General features: G+C 40.4%; 1 protein-coding gene across 1 annotated transcript in view; it reads right to left on the reverse strand.

Moving 5' to 3' along the window:
- Nucleotides 1-7,155: 7,155 nt before the first annotated feature.
- ZW10 (zw10 kinetochore protein) overlaps nucleotides 7,156-19,731 on the reverse strand; it is a 35,938-nt gene continuing 23,362 nt past the window's right edge. Inside the window, exons 10-16 of the mRNA XM_055423046.2 lie at nucleotides 18,696-18,934; nucleotides 15,933-16,004; nucleotides 13,181-13,350; nucleotides 12,208-12,338; nucleotides 11,441-11,572; nucleotides 10,480-10,682; nucleotides 7,156-7,708 (exon numbers count right to left, since the gene is read on the reverse strand). Of these exons, the coding sequence (XP_055279021.2) occupies nucleotides 7,588-7,708; nucleotides 10,480-10,682; nucleotides 11,441-11,572; nucleotides 12,208-12,338; nucleotides 13,181-13,350; nucleotides 15,933-16,004; nucleotides 18,696-18,934 (1,068 nt within the window). The 3' untranslated portion in view covers nucleotides 7,156-7,587. The remainder of the gene's footprint in view (nucleotides 7,709-10,479; nucleotides 10,683-11,440; nucleotides 11,573-12,207; nucleotides 12,339-13,180; nucleotides 13,351-15,932; nucleotides 16,005-18,695; nucleotides 18,935-19,731) is intronic.

Consider the following 19,731-nt stretch of genomic DNA (forward strand, 5'->3'; position numbering starts at 1 on the left):
GAGTCTACAAATGAAAACCCAGTGATGAGTTCAACAAAACAGCAACGAAAACAGGCCCTTTATATGCAAAAATGGAAGAACGGCCTGGACTTGAAAAGATAGTGTCAGTAAGATCAAAGCCAAGAATATGCTGAAGTTTACGAAAAACATTATTTCAAGGAATTTGACAGTGGATGGGGGGCAGCAAAAGAGGATGGTCACTGAAGGAAAAGGAAACAAAGGATTCTGCGATACTTGATAATGGAGCTTCCCCGGTGGCTCAGCGGTAAAGACTCCCCCTGCAACGCAGGGAACGCAGGAGACTAGGGCTTGATCCCTGAGTCGGGAAGATCCCCTGGAGGACGGCAAGGCAACTGGATACAGTAGTCTTGCCTGGGAAATTCCATGGACAGAGGAGCATGGCAAGGTACAGTCCATGAGATGGCAAAGAGTCAGACACGACTGAAAAGATTGAGCGTGCAGGCAGGCATACGTGATCATGTGCTGTTAAAAAAGTGACACAAAGAGAATTGAACAACTCAAACACTATTTTGCTCCCCAGTTCCTATCAAGGAGAATTATCTTCAATCTGGGAAGGCTAGAACAAACGCACTTGAGAGGAAATGAAGCCTAAGTTAGGTGAAAAGACAGAAAAAGAAAACCTGGGTTTTTCACAGTTCTAGACTCAGGTGAATTATGGGACTTAAAAGAAACTTCAAATGTAATCACAAATTCAGGTTATGTCGTCCTTGAAGTGAGAAAGTGTCCCAATTTTCAAAAAAGGGGCAAAAGACCTACTGTGATTAAAGTCAATTTTACAAAAGAAAAAATGACTAAAGAGAAGGTGAGCAAGAAGCCCTAATTTTTTTAGTTTTAAGTAATAATAGGTAGATACAGATATGGCAAACTATTTAGACTATGCCTTTAGGAACAGAACTTAGCATGGAAATTAAATGAAATGTATAACAAGGTTAATCTGAGATATTTAAAGCTGTGCATAATTTTTATCATGCTGCATCAAGCATAAATGGAGCCTTTCATGCACATGAAAACAATTAATACTCTTTCAGGCAGCATTTCTGAAGTCAGAGAATGGGAATGGGAGACAGAAGCCAGCCAGCAGCTGCTCCACTCCTGACGCCACTCCACCCAGACAAGACTGAGGGAGGGGAGTCACTCTGCCTGAAACCAAGCCAGTCCCAGAGTCCATCCTACACCAGAGAGCTGGAGCTGGGACGCTGAGTCTACCGGGATTGTCTGTGAAAGGAAGCCAGGAGACCCTGGTTCTAGGGGATTGCTCTCATCAGGAGATACCCTCTCTGATGAGAGGATCAGCAAGAAGACTCTTTTCTGGGCAACCTTTGAACACGCAGAAACCATGGAACTGGGTTAACTGGAGCAAGTGGCTAGGCAGAGAAGAGGAGGATACAAAGGGCAAGTGGTGGCGAGTCAGCCGTCACGGCATTTGAGGCGTTTGTTATTTAATAGCCAGTGCTCAGGGAAAGGGAGCGGGGTGGATACAGGCTCAACCTGAGTGAGGAGCTGAAGCTGGTTAGATAAAAGGGAGAGGCTGCCAGCTAGAGGACACTTCCTGTGGGCAGAGCAGAGAAATGACAGGGGTGGAGAGACGGAAAAAGAGAAAGCTTCGCAGGAAACAACATTCAGACTTCTCACAAGAATGAGACCTGGGTTTAAAGTGATAATGCTGTCTGGCATTTGCTTCAACAATTCAGTGTGTGTTTTCGGGAGCAATGGGGTGGGGCTGGTTGGGTGGGCACAGATGAAACAAGATTGGCTGTATGATCACAATTGCCCAAGACAGATGGTAGCTACCTAGGGGTTCACCACACTATTTTCTCTACTTTTATATGTATTTTCCCTTTTTTGGAAGCTAGTAAAAGTTTCCAATTTGACTCCGTTTAAAAAAAAAAAAAAAAAAACCTGAATCCTTTTAATGCCCTGCACGATCTCCCCCCACCCCACCCCTATTACTTCTCCAGGCACCTTTGCTTCCCCCTCTCCCTCACCCTGTGTTGTTTTATCACCAGACACACTCCTCCCACTTTAGGGCCTTGCAAGGACTGGTCTCTCTGCTCAGACATCCACATGGCTTGTCTGCACTCAGCCATCCACATAGCTTGCTCGTAGACGCCTCCTCGGGGAGGCGCCCCCTAACCATCCTATTCAGAATGTCAGCTCTCGCCTCTCCCCTCCAGCCCTGGAAGGACAAAGGAATTCGGATTTATCACCCCATGTTTATTTTTTTCCACACATTTAAAATCTTCAAACATATTACCTAATTTACTTATTTCGTGTGTTTATTTTCTCTTTCGGTTCAGTTCAGTTCAGTCACTCAGTCGTGTCCGACTCCTTGGGACCCCATGGACTGCAGCATGTCAGGCTTCCCTGTCCATCATCGACTCCCGGAGTTCACTCAAACTCATGTCCACTGAGTCGGTGATGCCATCCAACCATCTCGTCCTCTGTCGTCCCTTCTCATTCCTTCAATCTTCCCCAGCACCAGGGTCTTTCCTAAGGAGTCAGTTCTTCCCATCAGGTGGCCAAAGTACTGGAGCTTCAGCTTCAGCATCAGTCCTTCCAATGAATACTCAGGACTGATTTCCTTTAGCATGGACTGGTTTGATCTGTTTGGAGGCCAAGGGACTCTCAACAGTCTTCTCCAACACCACAGTTCAAGAGCATCAATTCTTTGGCGATCAGCTTTCTTTATGGTCCAACTCTCAATCCATACGAGACTACTGGAAAAACAGTATCTTTGACTAGATGAAACTTTGTTGGCAAAGTAATGTCTCTGCTTTTTATATGCTGTCCAGGTTGGTCACAGCTTTTCTTCCAAGGAGCAAGTGTCTTTTAATTTCATGATTGCAGTCACCATCTACAGTGATTTTGGAGCCCAAGAAAATAAAATCTGTCACTGTTTCCATTGTTTCCCCATCTATTTGCCATGAAGTGATGGGACCAGATGCCTTGGTCTTAGTTTTTTGAATGTTGAGTTTTAAGCTAGCTTTTTCACTTTCATCAAGAGGTTCTTTAGTTCTTCTTCACTTTCTGCCATAAGGGTGGTGTCATCTGCATATCAGAGGTTATCGATATTTTCCAATCTTGATTCCAGCTTGTGCTTCATCCAGCCCAGCATTTCACATGATGTACTCTGCATATAAGTTAAATAAGCAGGGTGACAATATATAGCCTTAATGTATTCCTTTCCCAATTTGGAACCAGTCCGTTGTTCCATGTCCAATTCTAACTGTTGCTTCTTGACATGCATACATATTTCTCAGGAGGCAGTTAAGGTGGTCTGGTATTCCCATCTCTTTAAGAATTTTCCACAGTTTGTTGTGATCCACATAGTCAAAGGCTTTGCTGTAATCAATAAAGCAGAAGTCAATGTTTTTCTGGAATTCTTTTGCTTTTTCTATGATCCAATGGATGTTGGCAATTTGATCTCTGGTTCCTCTGCCTTTTCTAAACCCAGCTTGAACATCTGGAAGTTCTTGGTTCACATACTGTTGAAGCCTGGCTTGGAGAATTTTGAGCGTAACTTTGCTGGCGTGTGAGATGAGTGCAATTGTGCAGTAGTTTGAGCATTCTTTGGCATTACCTTTCTTACAGATTGGAATGAAAACTGACCTTTTCCAGTCCTGTGACTACTGCTGAGTTTTCCAAATTTTCTGGCACAATGAATGCAGTGCTTTTCACAGCATCATCTTTTAGGATTTGAACTAGCTCAGCTGGAATTCCATCACCTCCACTAGCTTTGTAAGGCATCACTACAAATAAATCTATCACTTTAAAACCAGAATTTGAAACACCAGAGAAATAGGGAATTTTTGTGGGGTTTTTCTGAGGGGAGCATTTTTCAGTGACTCAAGTAATGCCTGCACCCAGTAAATGTAAGTAGAGTCAATATCGGGAGTTTTAGGACCACTTGTAAAGCTGAGGCAAGGGAGGGAGTAGGTATCTTCAGCCCTGGTACTAGTGTCTTCTTCAATAGCAGGTGTAGCTAAGACCTATCCACTCGCACCCCACTCTTTCACACTACACAAGAAATCTGGGGCACTCTGATTCCTGAGGAGGAGTGCAGAACTTATACATAGCTCATCAGCATCATTGCCCTCCTCCCCAAACTCAAGGCAGAGATTTCATAACAGGGTTTCAAGACATCTAAGGCTAGCTCGTTATATTATGTGACATCACAAACTTCTCAACCAAACTCCTCATGACAAGGAGAGGAATGTCTGTCTAAACCATATAATTGAAAAACTTCTCAAAATTGGGGCTTTGTAACTTTCAGGAAATTTTAGGCTTTAGCAAAATGTCTATTTTTAGGAGGAAGTTATCGCAAAACCAAACCCAATTTAAAAAGACTACTTTGTGCCATGATATTTTCAATAGCCTTATTCCGTCCTGAATTTAAAGCTACCTCCCTTTGCTAAGAAGTCACTACTGTACACGCCTTCATTTTTATATGGCACAAGCTAGCTGTGGAACTTGGGCAAATTACTCCTTTGGGCCAGTTTTCTCATAACAAAAACATTCCCAGAGGATGTATGTGTACCTCTCAGAACTTTCAGAAGAGAGACTCAATCATAGGAAATCAAATAAACAATAGAATGCACGCATGCCCCCTCAGTCATGTCTGATTCTTTGCGATCCCCTGGGCTGCAGCCCACCAGGCTCCTCTGTCCATGGGATTTTTCTAGGCAAGAATACTGGAGTGGGTTGCCATTTCCTCCTCCAGGGAATCTTCCTGACCCACAGATCAAGCCTGCGTCTCCTGTGTTGCAGGCAGATTCTTTACCACTGAGCCACTAGGAAAGCCCACATCTTTTTTTAACAATGTTATTAATCAAAGAAAATACCACTTGATCTATTTACAAGTGATTGTTCAGTGGTATGTCACCATTCATAATACAGATGCATGTAGAGTCTGGACCACCTTGCTGCGCTGACCAAGGCCAGAAAGTAAGCACAGGGTGAAATGGACAAGCTCCTTGGCCTCGGTTCCCACGGACCAGGCCTAGCTGCCTTGTGCTGCTCCTAGGCCTGAGCAGAGAGTGCCATCTGGAGGATCCCCATTTCAGAGAGAATCCAGTGCAAAAGTGACCATGCATGGGTCACTAACGATTCAGAATCCACACTGCAACAGAACCACTATCAAATTACCTCGGGGGGTTGCCTTTTTAACGAAAACTTCCCATTTTACTCAAACCTTGGAAACCCTTTCTGGAATTTCATTTCCCTGTCATTGGTATAGTTCTGGGTGTAATCTGGGAAGAGGCTTCTTCTTGTTGACCGACAGATACAAGAGTCAAGCCTCTTAAAGTTCCTTTACCCTCGGGACTTCCCTGGCAGTCCAGTGGTTAAGACTTTCCCTTTCAATGCAGGGCGTGCAGGTTTGGTTCCTGGTAGGGGAACTAAGATCCCACATGCCTCCTGGCCAAAAAAAACCCCAAAACATAAAACAGAAGTTCAACACTGTAACAAGTTCAATAAAGACTTTGAAAGTGGTACACATCAAAAAAAAAATCCCCTTACTCCCATAATCCACACTCTTTCTAGAGGAAGAAGGTTCCCCTCCCAGTCCATCCTAGGTTCCCGATCAGAATAGTTACCTCAAGGTCTCAGTAAGAGCTGCAAGACCCTACTCCCATGTTGCTCAGTCAGATGGCTCATCTCTGACCAGAATGAATATTCACTTAAACGCTGGTTGTTCATTGCCTTGGCAATTGGAGTCTGCCTGCTCTGTGTGCTATAATATACAGGGTATTCATTAGACGAACAAATGCTGAGGGATGGAGCCTACCCAGCCTCAGAAGAATTGTGATGCAGTTTTTTGTGCTATTGGGGGGAGGGAAGGGATGAGGAGCATGCTATTCAGTTATAAGAGATCCCACCCCTCAATTGCTACACCTGTCAAGCAACAGGAATAGCTTCCATGAACAAAAGAAATCTGCTATTGTGTGTTAACAGTCCTGTAATTCATGTATTTCACTTCTGTCCTCAGCTCCCCATTCTCTCCGTTGCTGAAAAAGAAGAATGCTACCTCAAATTGTGTGGATTTTCAAAAACAGTTATTTTCTTCATCTGTGAAAACGGTCCCCTCCCCCTCTCTCAAGGAAGACAACTTCTTTGTTCTCAAAAAACTAAAGTTGGTTCAGGCATCTTTTCTCTGTGCGTTGTCCTAACAGGGTATGTTGAGTATAAATAGATAGTTGTCACTAACCACAGCTGAGTTCTCTGATAAAAAAACACCAGCCTTCTTTCTAATTCATTCTTCTATGACCTCTAAATAGGTAAAAGGAAAACTAAGCAAACAGAATGTCTAGCAGCTGAGCCCAAACTAAGAACAAGGCGAAGCTGGAATAATTGAAGGCAGTTTATTCTGTGCATGCCAGAGACTGGGGGCTGAAGCCTAAGGAAGCAGACCACTACACTGAAATCTTCCTCCAGACAACACTTTCTCCGAGGTGCACACAGGTGACACTCTTCTCCCTCTTTTCACAAGAGGAAATCATGGTTCTGCATGAAGAGATACAATCCAGAGTTCTACAGAGAATAACTTCAATCTAATATAACCTCCAATGGCTGCAGAGTTACAAACACAGAAAGTTGAACTGTAGGATTAACCACGTTCACCCAACAAAGGATTAGGCTGTAGAACCCAGAGTTAGCGCCTCACAGCACGTACATACCGAAGGCACACTGGCAATTTAAAACCTTTGCCATCTGATAGGTACAGAAACAGTGGAATTTGAGAAGACAAAAAAAAGAAAAGAAAATCCAATTAAAAAAAATAGAATTTAGTCTGGGAATTCCCTGGCAGTCCACAGGTTAGGACTCTGCACTTTCACTGCCTAGGGCCTGGGTTCAATCCCTGATCAGGGAACTAAGATCCTACAAGCTGTGTGCAAGGTCAGAAAAAAAAAAGCATTTAGTTGAAACAGCAAAAAGTGCCAAAAATTTATACTAAAAGAAAGTCTTAGTGGTCCTAAGAATGTTGAGAAATCATCAGAGAATATCATGAAGAAAGAAGATAAGTCAGTGAGTCCTCTGTGAGGATCATAAATGTCAATAAAAAGAATGGCACAAAAGATAGGAAAACTTGATAGCCTCCTTTGTTAAGCCCCCATATTATTAAAGACACTCACCCACAACTCTGAAAATCATTATTTATTGGAAAGAAATATTAAAAGCAGTCTCTTTAATTCCCACGAGACCAAATATAGTTCCCTTGCCCTCCAAAATAAATCTCCCATCCCTCACAAATTCTTTATCCTGACTCTTGGAATGTCCCGGATTCCTTGATCCAAGGCCAGGGCTTATATTTTCAATGGATATGGTCCCCAGACCCTGGGAGCAACATGAAATAATGTCACCATAGTTTCTTATCATGGGAGGGTGGCTGAAAAGTCAACAACTTGAGGTACTTCATTTGCTATCTTATCATACAGGCCAGGAGGTAAGGCGTTCTTGGGTGAAATCAAACTTTCACAACGTATCAGTGATTCCAAGAAGTCTTTAAAGGAGTGATTACGCCAAGAGGAATCCACCTGGTCAATACATGGCTTTCTCAGGAAGATGGAGCTATTTAATCTTAGCAAGGGTGGCTGCTCTTCTTTCTGTGTTCTGGAACAAGGCACGAATTAAAGCTTTTACTTCACTGGAAGAGAATGCAGTTGCCAAAGGCCCTTTTCCATCTGCCCACCTGCAAAATAAAAAAACACAATTTCTATTTTCTATTAAGTATAAGCAAAGTTTTTAAATTGCTTGCTTGATTCCAAACATGTATTTGTTTAACTCATTATTGACCAGGGGATTTTTGCAGAAACTACTGCCTGTGGCTGCTGGTTTGTTATATAAGTGACACTGATTCAATAATGTGTTAAAATGGAAATAAAACAAATTCTGGCATTTTTCCCCCTTCTTTATGAGTCTACCACTCAGTATCTTTAACATCTTCTGCTTCTTGGTTGCATTTTGGTATCTGCATAGACAGATGAAGAGACCAACTTAGAAAGATAAAAACTCTTCTCCCTTATTCTATACTCACTAAGCCCATTTAAACTTGACAATTATGACCACATGCTTACATGGTTATATAGAGAAATGGGACCTGTAACTACTTTAAAAAGTGCAGCACATTTTAACTGACAAAGAATAGGCACAAAATAATACATATAAAAATCACAAAAAAATCAGTAGAATAAAGGGTAAAAAATATGAACAGCTCACAGACAGAAAGAACAAAAACTAATTGTTACCAGTAGGGAGAGGGAATTTAGAGGTAGGGGACTAAGAGGTACAAACCAATAAAATAAATTACAAGGATATATCGTACAACACAGGGAATATAGCCAATAATAACTATAAAGGGAGTATAACCTTTAAAAACTGAATCACCACATTGTGCACCTGTAACTTAATAATATTATGCATCAAAATGCTTTTTCCACAAAAAAGCACAATTTTTCAATATAAAAAAAAATGAATAGGCATTTTACAATAGAAAAAAAAGATCACTAAAAAGATGCTCAATGTCATTAGAATTTAGGGAAATATAAATTAAAAGGACAATGAGCTAACATTTCATAGCAACTAGCCTAGGAAAAAATTTCAAGTTTGATAATACCAAATACTGGTGAAAATGTGAAACAACAGAATAAATAAACTATGAAATATGCAGCTATAAGATAAGTAAGTCACAGGGATGTAACATACCCATAAGGAATACAATCAACTTTGTAACAACTTTGGTGATGGATGGTAACTGCTATTACTGTGGTGATCATTTCATAACTCAAAAATATCAAATCACTATGTTTTAAACCTGAAAGCAATATGTTCATTATAACTCTTTTTAAAAAAAACTATGACCGTTATCAGAATATGATACAGCAGTGCATATGAACTGTAGCTACACATACTTTCATGAATGAATTTTCTAATCAAAAGAAGCAAGTTATAGAAGATTCCATTAACAGGAAGTTCAAAAACAGGCAAGTCTAAAATTCATATTTAGGGATATGTACGAATGTGGTAAAACTATAAAGAAAAGCAAGGAGATAACACAAAATTCAAGACAGTTGGCTCTGGGGGTGGGGGGACCATTTGGGGAACAGCACATAAGAGTCTTCAAAGGTAATGATAATGTTTTTCTTAAGTTGGGTAATAGGTATGCAAACATTTATTTTACTCTTTTTTTCTTTAGACCTGTGAATATGTTATATATACTGTACTCCTTCATAGGTATAGTTTTTAATTTTCAAATGTTTAAACTACACAACTGGAGATAGTTACTTTGGTAAAAAAATATTTTCTCAATTAGTTTTTATCCTTATATCTACTGAAATCTCTGGGAGGAAAAACATCTTCCTAGGCGGAAGAAAAGAAACTTAGATATATCAGTATTATAACTGTTCTCATAACAAAGAATTAATCATCATTTTTGGGCTGCAAGAGGGCCCTTTTAACAGCAGAAACAAAATTTCTCATCTGCTGCCCTCTGGAGTCTTATCTGAAGACATAACCCACCAAGGACTTGTAAATAACAGATGAATCAATTGAAGTTTGTACTAAGTTAGAGGTCTTCTGAGGTGATTTTGTTTTTTTCAAGCAAAAATCTCATTTACCTTGTTTAAGAATGAATAGTATTTGCTGGGAACAACTCAGACACATCGAGGATAGCTAGTCTAATATACTTGGGCATCTGTAATAAACCACCCTGAATCAGCTAGACAAGTAGTTTTAGAGATGGATATGGATCTTAACGCCTATTCAGTGCGTTCTCTATGCAAGGTTATGTGTGCTTGCTAATCATATACCAAGACAATAATTAAAGCATCCATGGATATGCAACTAGCCTATATCTATCCTGTTTTGCACAGTATCAATGACCTTCACACACTCAACAAGATACAACAAAGCATGCAATTACAGAGCATAGCAGTGTTAACTGATGGTGCTAAGAGAAAACAACATCCACTGTATTTAAGAAAAGATGAATCCTTTCTATGTGTGTGGTACTGAATCCCTGTAGGAAAACTGCTGCTCAATCAAACAATGGTTTGATGCTGACTATTCTTACAGGTAAAAGTCACTTCTCTATTAATATATCAAAATCGATCTCAAAATGCATCCACTGTTGGTTAAAATGGGCAAGAATTTCCATCTAGGTGTCAGAAGGTTGTACTTCTTGTAAGTGCAAGTAGTACAAGATCATCTATCTGTAGAGCATGACAAAACAACATGCTCAAGACAAAAATAATAGAAGCAAGAAGTCCTTACATTATCAAATAAGAACAGTGGTCATGAGATCCACAGTACGACAGGGCATGCAAAGGCCCCAGTTACTGCCACTCAATATGAAACTTTCCTGAGTAACATTAAGAAACAGAGAAAAGCACTGCCTTCGATGGCACTAATATTCTTTTATAGTTGTGAAGACATAAATAAATCCTACAGAAGGGTTTTACCCACCGATCCCCAATTTCTTGCAAATTGGCTTGTAGCATCATCATCAGTTCTTTGAATGACATCCATTTTGACACGTAGACTGGAACCTCTTCTTGGTATTTCTTATTCTTGTTTTCTTCAGACAGAGGTGCAAATACTTGAGGTCCTTCATCCACCACTGTTTTACACAAGGAATACAATCTGTCACCGTCTTCGGTAGAGATGTCCTGATTTTGCACAAAGGGAACACGACAGAACAGATTTGGACCAGTTTAGTGGTAAGAAAAAAGCAGATCTTTGGTGCAAGCTATTCAGGGGGTCAGTGGCAGCAAGATGTTTTCCAACCAATTTAGCAGATCTTACTGATCTCATCAGTTCTGACAATACTCCCAAAACTAGAATGACACACAATAGGTTTCAACAGATTGTCAGTAATTTCATTTGCCTGAATGAAAGAATCCATTTCTCCAGAAGAAAGTGGTGCAGTATGCTACAAATCAGGGAATCTTATTACAGGGGTTTAGCCAATCTATACTTTAGAGGAATCAGCTCGCAGAGTTCAGGCAACTATCCCGCAGGATCACACACATAGTCCCAATGTCAACAGAGTGCTGGTAAAGTGGTACCTGCATAAGGCTGCATGTTATCTAAATTATTCGATCCACTTACTTATTAAGTGTACAACTTCACACTCTGTATTTTGGGAGCACTGCCCCATTTCCAGGCTCCTCACTCATAATTTACACAGATCCCAGGTGGCGTAAGCTGTATAATCCTACTTTCTTCAATAGGTATGAAGGACAGAAATTAGCAAGACTCCAGAAAAACAGAATTAAGACAAAAGTGAGAAAATAACAGTATAATGACTTAGACATGAAACACGAACAACTTCTTCTACCATCTGTGTTGACTAAAAATGAGACATCAACATCATCTGGAAGAACAACTGCAGCTCAAGTCTGGAGGGGCATCCAGTGGCCCTTACCTCCAGGGCAGTGATCCTGCCAATGATCTCAGAAACCGCTGTGTTGAGTAGAGTCCCCATAGCCTTGCAATATATGTTCACCGGCAGGACATCCTGCCACACAACTCCGAGTCTCTTTAGCTGGTGCAGTACCTGTCAGAAAAACACAGATCTTTACATGGAACAGAGGTTGTTACAACTCACATTTTCCTAGATTTACATTTACCATTTCTGTGTGTGTGGAAGAAGAGGTGTTATATAAAAGTGATGTAAAGGCATTCAGAACACACGTTTCTTGAATATTTCACCCTAGTGATATCCTTGCTTGATGAAAAATACTTACCCTGTGGACAGGAAAACTGGAGTAAAAAGGTAAGTCACTCAGGAGAGAGAAGCGTTTTTTTTTTAAAGATGAAAGCTAGTATTTCAATCTTCTCAAAGTTTATGGGTTAAAACACTGGGTTGGTCAGAAAGCTCATTTGGGTTCTTTGCAACATCTTATGGGAAAACCCAAACGAACTTTTTGGCTAACCTAATACTTGCGATGGCAGACTTATTAGATAACTAGGCGCACTACCGGCTTGATGGGAAGACAGCTTCCTGTTGACTTGGTGGGGCAGGGGAAACGAAAGGAAAGGCCATCAACGTGACTAGAAAAGGCGGCCACATTGCCACAGGGAGTTGTGGGGAATCAACTGAGCTACCTGCCACGTACACTTTGCTGCTTAAAAAACAAGCAGGAAGCAGCGAAAGAAAGAGCATGGACTGCAGAGCTAACGACAGCCCACCTGCCGCACGGCTTTACTCGCTGCAGAATAATTGTCCTCGTCGTCCATGTTTGAAAAGTTTCTAGCACTTGATAATCTTTCCAGGAGTTCTCCTTTCTGTGCCCGCATCTGGGCCAGAAAACACTCTGTCCCTATGACGAGAAAAGAGAATAAAGAATGCTGAGCGTTGTTCAGTTACACACGGGGTGGAAAAGGAAGGACAAGAAGGAACCAAGTTATCTGTATTTGCCCATTTGAAAACAATTGCTTGTTAGTTAACATAAGGTGGCCCTAAGGTTACGATTAATAAAAACACCACTTCTCATACATCAGCCAGTCCCTCTAAGCCCATCCTCAGAATAGTGAGCTTTTTTCAACAGTCCATCCAGAATCAGATAAGAAAGACTACATATACAGTAGAAACCACTGCTTATTTTTCTGATATATCTACATTACCTCAGGGGAAAGTCAGGAATTGAAAACTAAGTAAATGATACAGATTCTCTGCTTTTCTTAGGCTATCATTATAGTAAACATACTGATATCCCATATTTCTTTTGATTTTTAATAATCAGAAGGAAAGCTAAGGGAGGTAGAATAGAAGGGAGCTGGTTTGAGGTTTTGCAAATGAATAAGCACTGACATTAGTGATTCTTACGAACAATGCTAACAGGACTGTCACACTCCACCTCTTAGGGCATGTCACTCTACTGACATAAGTCTAATTTGGTGAATTCACCACACACCAGCAATGCAGTTTGGAACTCTAATGTACCACAGAATCATGTCGTGAAAAAGTAATGCTTTCAAAAGATTGCATTCACTTCATAAAGCTAAATAACTGGCAACACCTGCAAATTAAATGCCCTCTCTCTTCCAATATAGCTCAGGGACCACCATCTAATTTCAAACAGGTCTCATCTGTAAATTACAAAGATACCAGTCTGATAAGCTGCATTATCAAAATGCTTTCCTACATTTGAGGCATCATTACCAAGTCGCCGGAAGCCAGGTACAAGGTCCACAAAAGTAGTAGTGCCATCACACAGAATGGGGGCAAGACGCAATCTGAACTGATGTCCGAGGGTTAGCAAGTGGTGAGCAATATACATACAGTTGTTGTGGTGAATGGCAGCCAACTGTGGCAGTTTTTGAAGGTTCTCCCTAGGTCAGGAGGAAGTGAAGGAAAAGGAAGAAATCACCTGTTGAATTTGACTCTTCTAATGACTTTCTTGGTATCAATCATTGTCTACTGTATAAATGCTATACGTAACAAGATGTCAACTCATCGCTCCCACTCCCACACAGTAAGTTTGTTCTGCCTGCATGAGACCTTATCCGATAAAACTAGCCCAGTGATTAACAAGAAAGAGCAAGGGAATGGATGTTCACCTGTGTCAACTCTTTGTACTAGAAACCTAGAATAGCTATACATAATTCCCTTAAAATTTAACACTGATAAGTCTGTGGAAATACAGGTTTGCTTCCTCTTTCTCCAAACTCCTATTTCATTTTTACAATGAAGCACTTAACTATTTTCCAATTCACTAGTTTTCAAAGCTGGCTGCAGATTAGAGTCATCTGAGAAAGTTTAAATATATAGATGCTTAGACTTCACTCTAAACAAAATGCAATCTCTGAGTGAAATCAGGGCATTTATATGTTTTAAAATCCCCCCAGGTGATTTTAAATTTTCATAAAAGATTAAAAATCTCTGTTTTAATTCGTCCACACATATTAGTCTACCTACCTAGCTTGGGAAGAGAGCTTGTCTTAAACCTCTGCTACAAATCCACTTGCAGTCATTCAATTAAAACTTCCTGGCTTTCAGTTAAAACTTTCATTCCATGTCAGGCTAGAATATACAAAGTTGGAAACTAACAACCTAAGACAGTTGTCCTCACTTTGGGCTACATGTCAGAATCATCACAGGGCTTTAGAAAACAGAGAGATCTGAGTCTTAAATCACACCTATACATCAAAATCTCTAGAATTAGGGCCTAAGCAAATATATATATTCTCAAAGGTCCATGAAAGAGTCTAAAATACTGCCAAAGCTGAGAACACTAATCTAGAACAGTGGTTCTCAAAGTGTGGTCCCCTGGCAAGAAAATAGCAGCATCACCTGGAAATCTGTTAAAAAGTCTAGGCTTTATCCCAACCCTGCTGCTGAAGCTTAAGTTCCAATACTTTGGCCACCTGATGTGCAGAGCTGATTCACTGGGAAAGACCCTGATGCTGGGAAAGATTGAGGGCAGGAGGAGAAGGGTGTGGCAGAGGATGAGATGGTTGGACAGCATCACTGACTCAATGGACATGAATTTGAACAAACTCTGGGAGACAGTGAAGGACCAGGAAGCCTGGCATGCTGCAGTCCACGGGGTCTCAAAGAGTTGGACATAACTTAGCGACCAAACAACATTACTCCAGTCCTACTGATTCAGATATCTGGGGCATGAAATCTGGCAATCTGTATTTTACCAAAGTTTCCTGGGTGATTCTGAAACACACTAAAGTTCATAAATGACTGGTCTAGCATAAAGTTCTCAGATCATACAAAGAGGGGAAACAGAAAATCTGACTCCACCCCAGTGTGAAAAATGTCTATAAGCACAAAAAGCCCTAAGCCAACTGTCTTTGAATCCCCAAGGACATGGCTATTAACTGACCTGAAGATGTTTTCTCTTTTCCTTTACCTAATTAAGTAGGAAGTGAAATAAAATTTTAAGCCACAGAAAAGAGAATACAAATAAAATAAGTTTACAATAAATAAGTGGTCTTTTAGAACAAAATAACTGGGCCTACTTAAAAACATCTCAATTGTTCAAAAATCTGAACTAAAAACCACTATAAACATTAAACTGACTTTTTCTTTGAAACTAGAGTTCTTGACTTAAGGAATAGCTTTGCTGACATGTTACTTAAAATATTTATAAAGTCATCCAAAACACTTTATTTGGATGATAGAGAGAACTCCTGGAGGCTTAAATATTAACTTATCAGATTAACATCAAAAGAAACTTTAAAAATCCAAGATGTGAGATAAATACAGCCTAAGATCACTAAGAAAAGCAGCTGTGTGTGTGTGCTGTCACAAACAGTCTCTCCTAGAAATGATTCATGTCCTCGTGTTGGGGTGAGAAGGAGAAAAGGTGGAGGAAGATGGAATAACTTCAGTTATGTCCAACTCTCTGCAACCCTATGGACCATAGCCCACCAGGCTCCTCTGTCTATGGGATTCTCCAGGCAAGAATACTGGAGTGAGTTTCCATACCCTCCTCCAGGCGATCTTCCCAACCCAGGGATCAAACCAGCATCTCTTAAGTATCCTGAATTGGCAGGCAGGTTCTTTACCACTAGTGCCACCTGGTATTAAGTCTGCAAAGCTATGAATGCCAACGAAAAAATGCGGGGTGTTTACTAGATAGCAATATGGAGCGATGGATGACCTTGCAACTAAGTAAAGTGGGACAGTTTTGAAAATACCTACCATCGGTAATAGGGTAAAAGTTCTCTTGAGTTTTCAAATCTGTCTCACCTACTATACTACAGATTATAGTACCCTTATTAACATATTATTAAATGACTGATGTTCTTTAAACATGTATTATAAATGGTTTATTGCACTGTATCATGAATTTTATCAGCCAACTATCTTAGGTGGGAATATAAAGTTACTGTTTTAACCCAACTGAAACATTTTAAGCCTACAATATTATACAGAAATCATACACAATGGCACTTACTTGTGATATGTTGGTACAACATCATGGAACAAATGGAAGATATTCCTCACTGAGTAGAAAAGTTGAACAGCACTAAAAAGAAAACACAGTTTCAAGAGAGACACATACGGATATAAAGGCAATGAGAAAAAAATTCAAAGTCAGTGCACCTTAAGTGAGAGTCCCCCACTAAGACTACAGCTGGAGAGACTAAGCTAGGTCTACAGCTAGGACTACAGCTGCCTTGGTCACTGCTGAGAACACCATTCCTCTGGATGGAATGCATTCTCAGCTAGGAGTTACCAACTGAACTGCAGGTCTGAAAACCTGGGCCCATTCACCGTGTTAAGAACAGTGACGTTCAACCCAAAGCCTCTTTTCCATTTATCAATTTGTGTTCTGCCAGGACCCCGAGTATCCCTTCAGTAACAAATGGAGCTAAGCCTCAGCAAATGTCACCTGCTCACTGGCGCACTCTGCAAAGGGCAAGGCATCAATAAAGGCACTCGCTGGTGCTATCAGGGCCAGTCTGCCTTTAGCCTCCACCTTTTCTCCTTCTCACCCCAACGCAAGGACATGAATCAACATTTCTAGGAGAGAATCCAACCTCAAGATTTCTTGCCCTTTAAGTCTGGTCTTAGAACACCTAAAGATTATTATTAAAAAGCTCTTAGAGCAAATAAAAGGCTCATGGAGCTTACTTCTACATAAGACTAACTAAAACTATGTACCCTGAGTAAGTCACAGGAATTCCACCAATGATTATTAAAAATTAGTCATGGTTCACTATACCCCAAAACACTGTTAAAACTTGATGACGATGATACCTGACTAAATTATTTCATTTTATTTTCGTTGCATTGTTGCTGTTTGAAGTTTGATAATAGGAAAGTGGGTTGTTGTAGTTGTGTTTTTGTTTGTCCTACTAAAACTAATTTTTTGGTGAGAAGGATGTTTGTAGACATTCAGAATACAAAAATTGTTGTTTGGTGGGACTTCCCTGTGGTTCAGCGGCTAAGTCTCTGCACTCCCAATTCAGGGGTTGTGGGTAAGATCCCTGTTCAGAGAACCAGATCCCACAGTCCGAAACTAAGAGTTTGCATGCTGCAATTAAAGACCCAACAGGCTGCAACTAAGACCTGGTGCAGCCAAACAAGTAAATTTAAAAATACACACACACACACACACACACACATATATATAGTTTGGTACTATCTTATGAAAAATTGCCTTGCACCCCTAACTTCTGCTCAGGTATATTTCAGGTGAATGCCATGTAAAAAAAAACCTGCATGCATACTCAGTCTTTCAGTCATGTCCAACTCTTTGTTACACCATGGACTGTAGTCTGCCAGGCTCCTCTGTCCAGGGAATTTCCCAGGCAAAAATACTGGAGTGGGTTGCCATTTCCTACTCCAGGGGATCTTCTAGACCCAGGGATCAAACCTGAGTCTCCTGTGTCTTGTGCATCGGTATGTGGATTCTTTACCACTGGGCCACCTAGGAAGCCCTATTCACTCCTATATTTATTCTGCCAAGTGAAAGGAAAGTTACTCAGTCCGACTCTTGTGACCCCATGGACTATACAGTCCATGGAATTCTCCAGGCCAGAATACTGGAGTGGATAGCCTTTCCCTTCTCCAGGGGATCTTCCCAACCCAGGGATCGAATCCAGATCTCTCGCATTGCAGGTGGATTCTTTACCAGCTGAGCCAAAGGGAAGCTCTTATTCTGCCAAAAGAGTGTATAATTCCCTTCATATGTATTACGTTTTTCTTCCTCCTTATATTTAAAACTGGATGGACTTGTGAATATAATGATTCATTGAACTCATGGAAGTATTTTAGTATGCATGTTCTTTCTGGAACAGAATAAAGGGGTTTGTTTATACGTGGGGATTAAAACTTCAGAAGCCCCTCAGAAGATGCAATTTGATTAAGTCAAGCTCTGACTGAAACTGTTTTCCTATGAGAATGTGAAATAAAAAGCTATGATACACAGATTCACACTAAAGAGGCTTTGGAAAACCCACTCTACGATCAACTTGGGCTACCGCCTACCGTCGTCTCCTCAGTCTGGTTCAGGAGTAGGGGAAGAAGCCTACTCAACAAAAAGAGATTCAGTATGGAAGTATGTGGGATCGAGTTTAGGTATCTTGTTGATTAGAAGACATCTCCTGGAAAGGGAGAAATCAGAACTTTGGTGCATTTCATTCTTTTCCTTCTACCTTTGGCTGCCCAACAAACTATTACTGCTTAAAATTAGTATTCAAAATATAAATTAATTAGGACCTAGATTTCAAAAGGTAAAATGAATGTTAGGCTAAAGAGCCAGAGCATGCTGAAGCAGATGGTACAACCATCACTATGACCACCACCACCAATACTAATTAACATCTGAGGATTAATTATTTCCCAGGGAGCATTCTATGTTCTTCACAAGAGCTTTCTCACGTAATACCATTCAAGTCAAATAAAAAGTTGAAAGTAAAAAATTAAAGAGCTTTTCGTTAAAAAGTGATTAAAAATTTTTAATGTCAAATCCATTTGTCCATCCACATATATGATTTTATTTCTCATACTTTGCTGTAAGACTATATATTGGTATAAGTAAAAGTTAATTACCAAACATATCTGTGTGCTAAACTGATTCTTTAGGGAAAAAAATATTAACTAATAGGATAAGAAAACCCAAAGAATTCCAGTTAATTTTCTTAATAAATGTCTAGTTCAGATACACATTTAACCAAGTCATTGCCATTTTCAGATAAATCAGAACTCATACCATTGATCACTGCTGGTTGTTGCCTCTAGTAAAGTCTGATAGGCAAGTTCCATTAATTTCTTCACAGATTCACTGATGCGACATGTAGGCAAAGAAAAGGAATGTTGGTCCAACGTATTCTCAGGCTCTAAATTCGCCACTTCGTTGTACTGAGCTGTGGACACTTTCTGTACTTGAAGCTCGTCGTCCTCATTAGGACGAAGTAAGTCTGGCACACTTATCTTAGAAGCAGGAGTAATCTAAGAGTCAAACACAGAAAATGCATTGTCCTCAGAATAATCCAGATGCATGCAGATGGTGAGGAATAAGATACTGACCGCTTCCATCACAATTAAGCTGTAGATCTACAGAATAATTACAAGATATGAGTGAATATGGCAGTACTTTAATGACTGCTCAATCGTGGGTGAAAGGACGTCATAAGGAATAAGCAATACCCTTTATTGTGCCATTTGTTTCACTCTGCATTCTTTTGGTGGAAACAACAAAGCTGTGAAACTGACCCAAGATTTTAGGTAAATGAAAGGACCTTCAAAAAATCCTCTTTCTCAGATTAGACTATTGGATTAACGCACATCAGTATGACTTTGTGTTCCACTGTCATTAAATTATTTCCCATCAAAAACATGTCTTGGCTTAGCCAAAGAAACAATACATTCAAGCTAGCTTAAAACAAAAAAACAAAATTGAAATTAAAAACAAAATTCCAAACAAAATCCAAAAACGTTCCCTCCATTTACACTGAATGAGAATTCCTAGATTTGGTGAAAACTAAAGAGATCAATCCTGGGTGTTCATTGGAAGGACTGATGCTAAAGCTGAAACTCCAATACTTTGGCCACCTCATACAACGAGTTGACTTGCTGGAAAAGACTCTGATGCTGGGAAGGGTTGGGGGCGGGAGGAGACGGGGACGACCGAGAATGAGATGGCTGGATGGCATCACCGACTCTGTGGACATGAGTTTGAGTGAACTCTGGGAGTTAGTGATGGACAGGGAGGCCTGGCGTGCTGTGATTCATGGGGTCGCGGAGAG

This window comes from Moschus berezovskii, chromosome 14, assembly GCF_049115385.1.
Source record: "Moschus berezovskii isolate FMDL1 chromosome 14, NW_MosBer_1.0, whole genome shotgun sequence".
In the NCBI taxonomy this organism is placed as follows: domain Eukaryota; kingdom Metazoa; phylum Chordata; class Mammalia; order Artiodactyla; family Moschidae; genus Moschus; species Moschus berezovskii.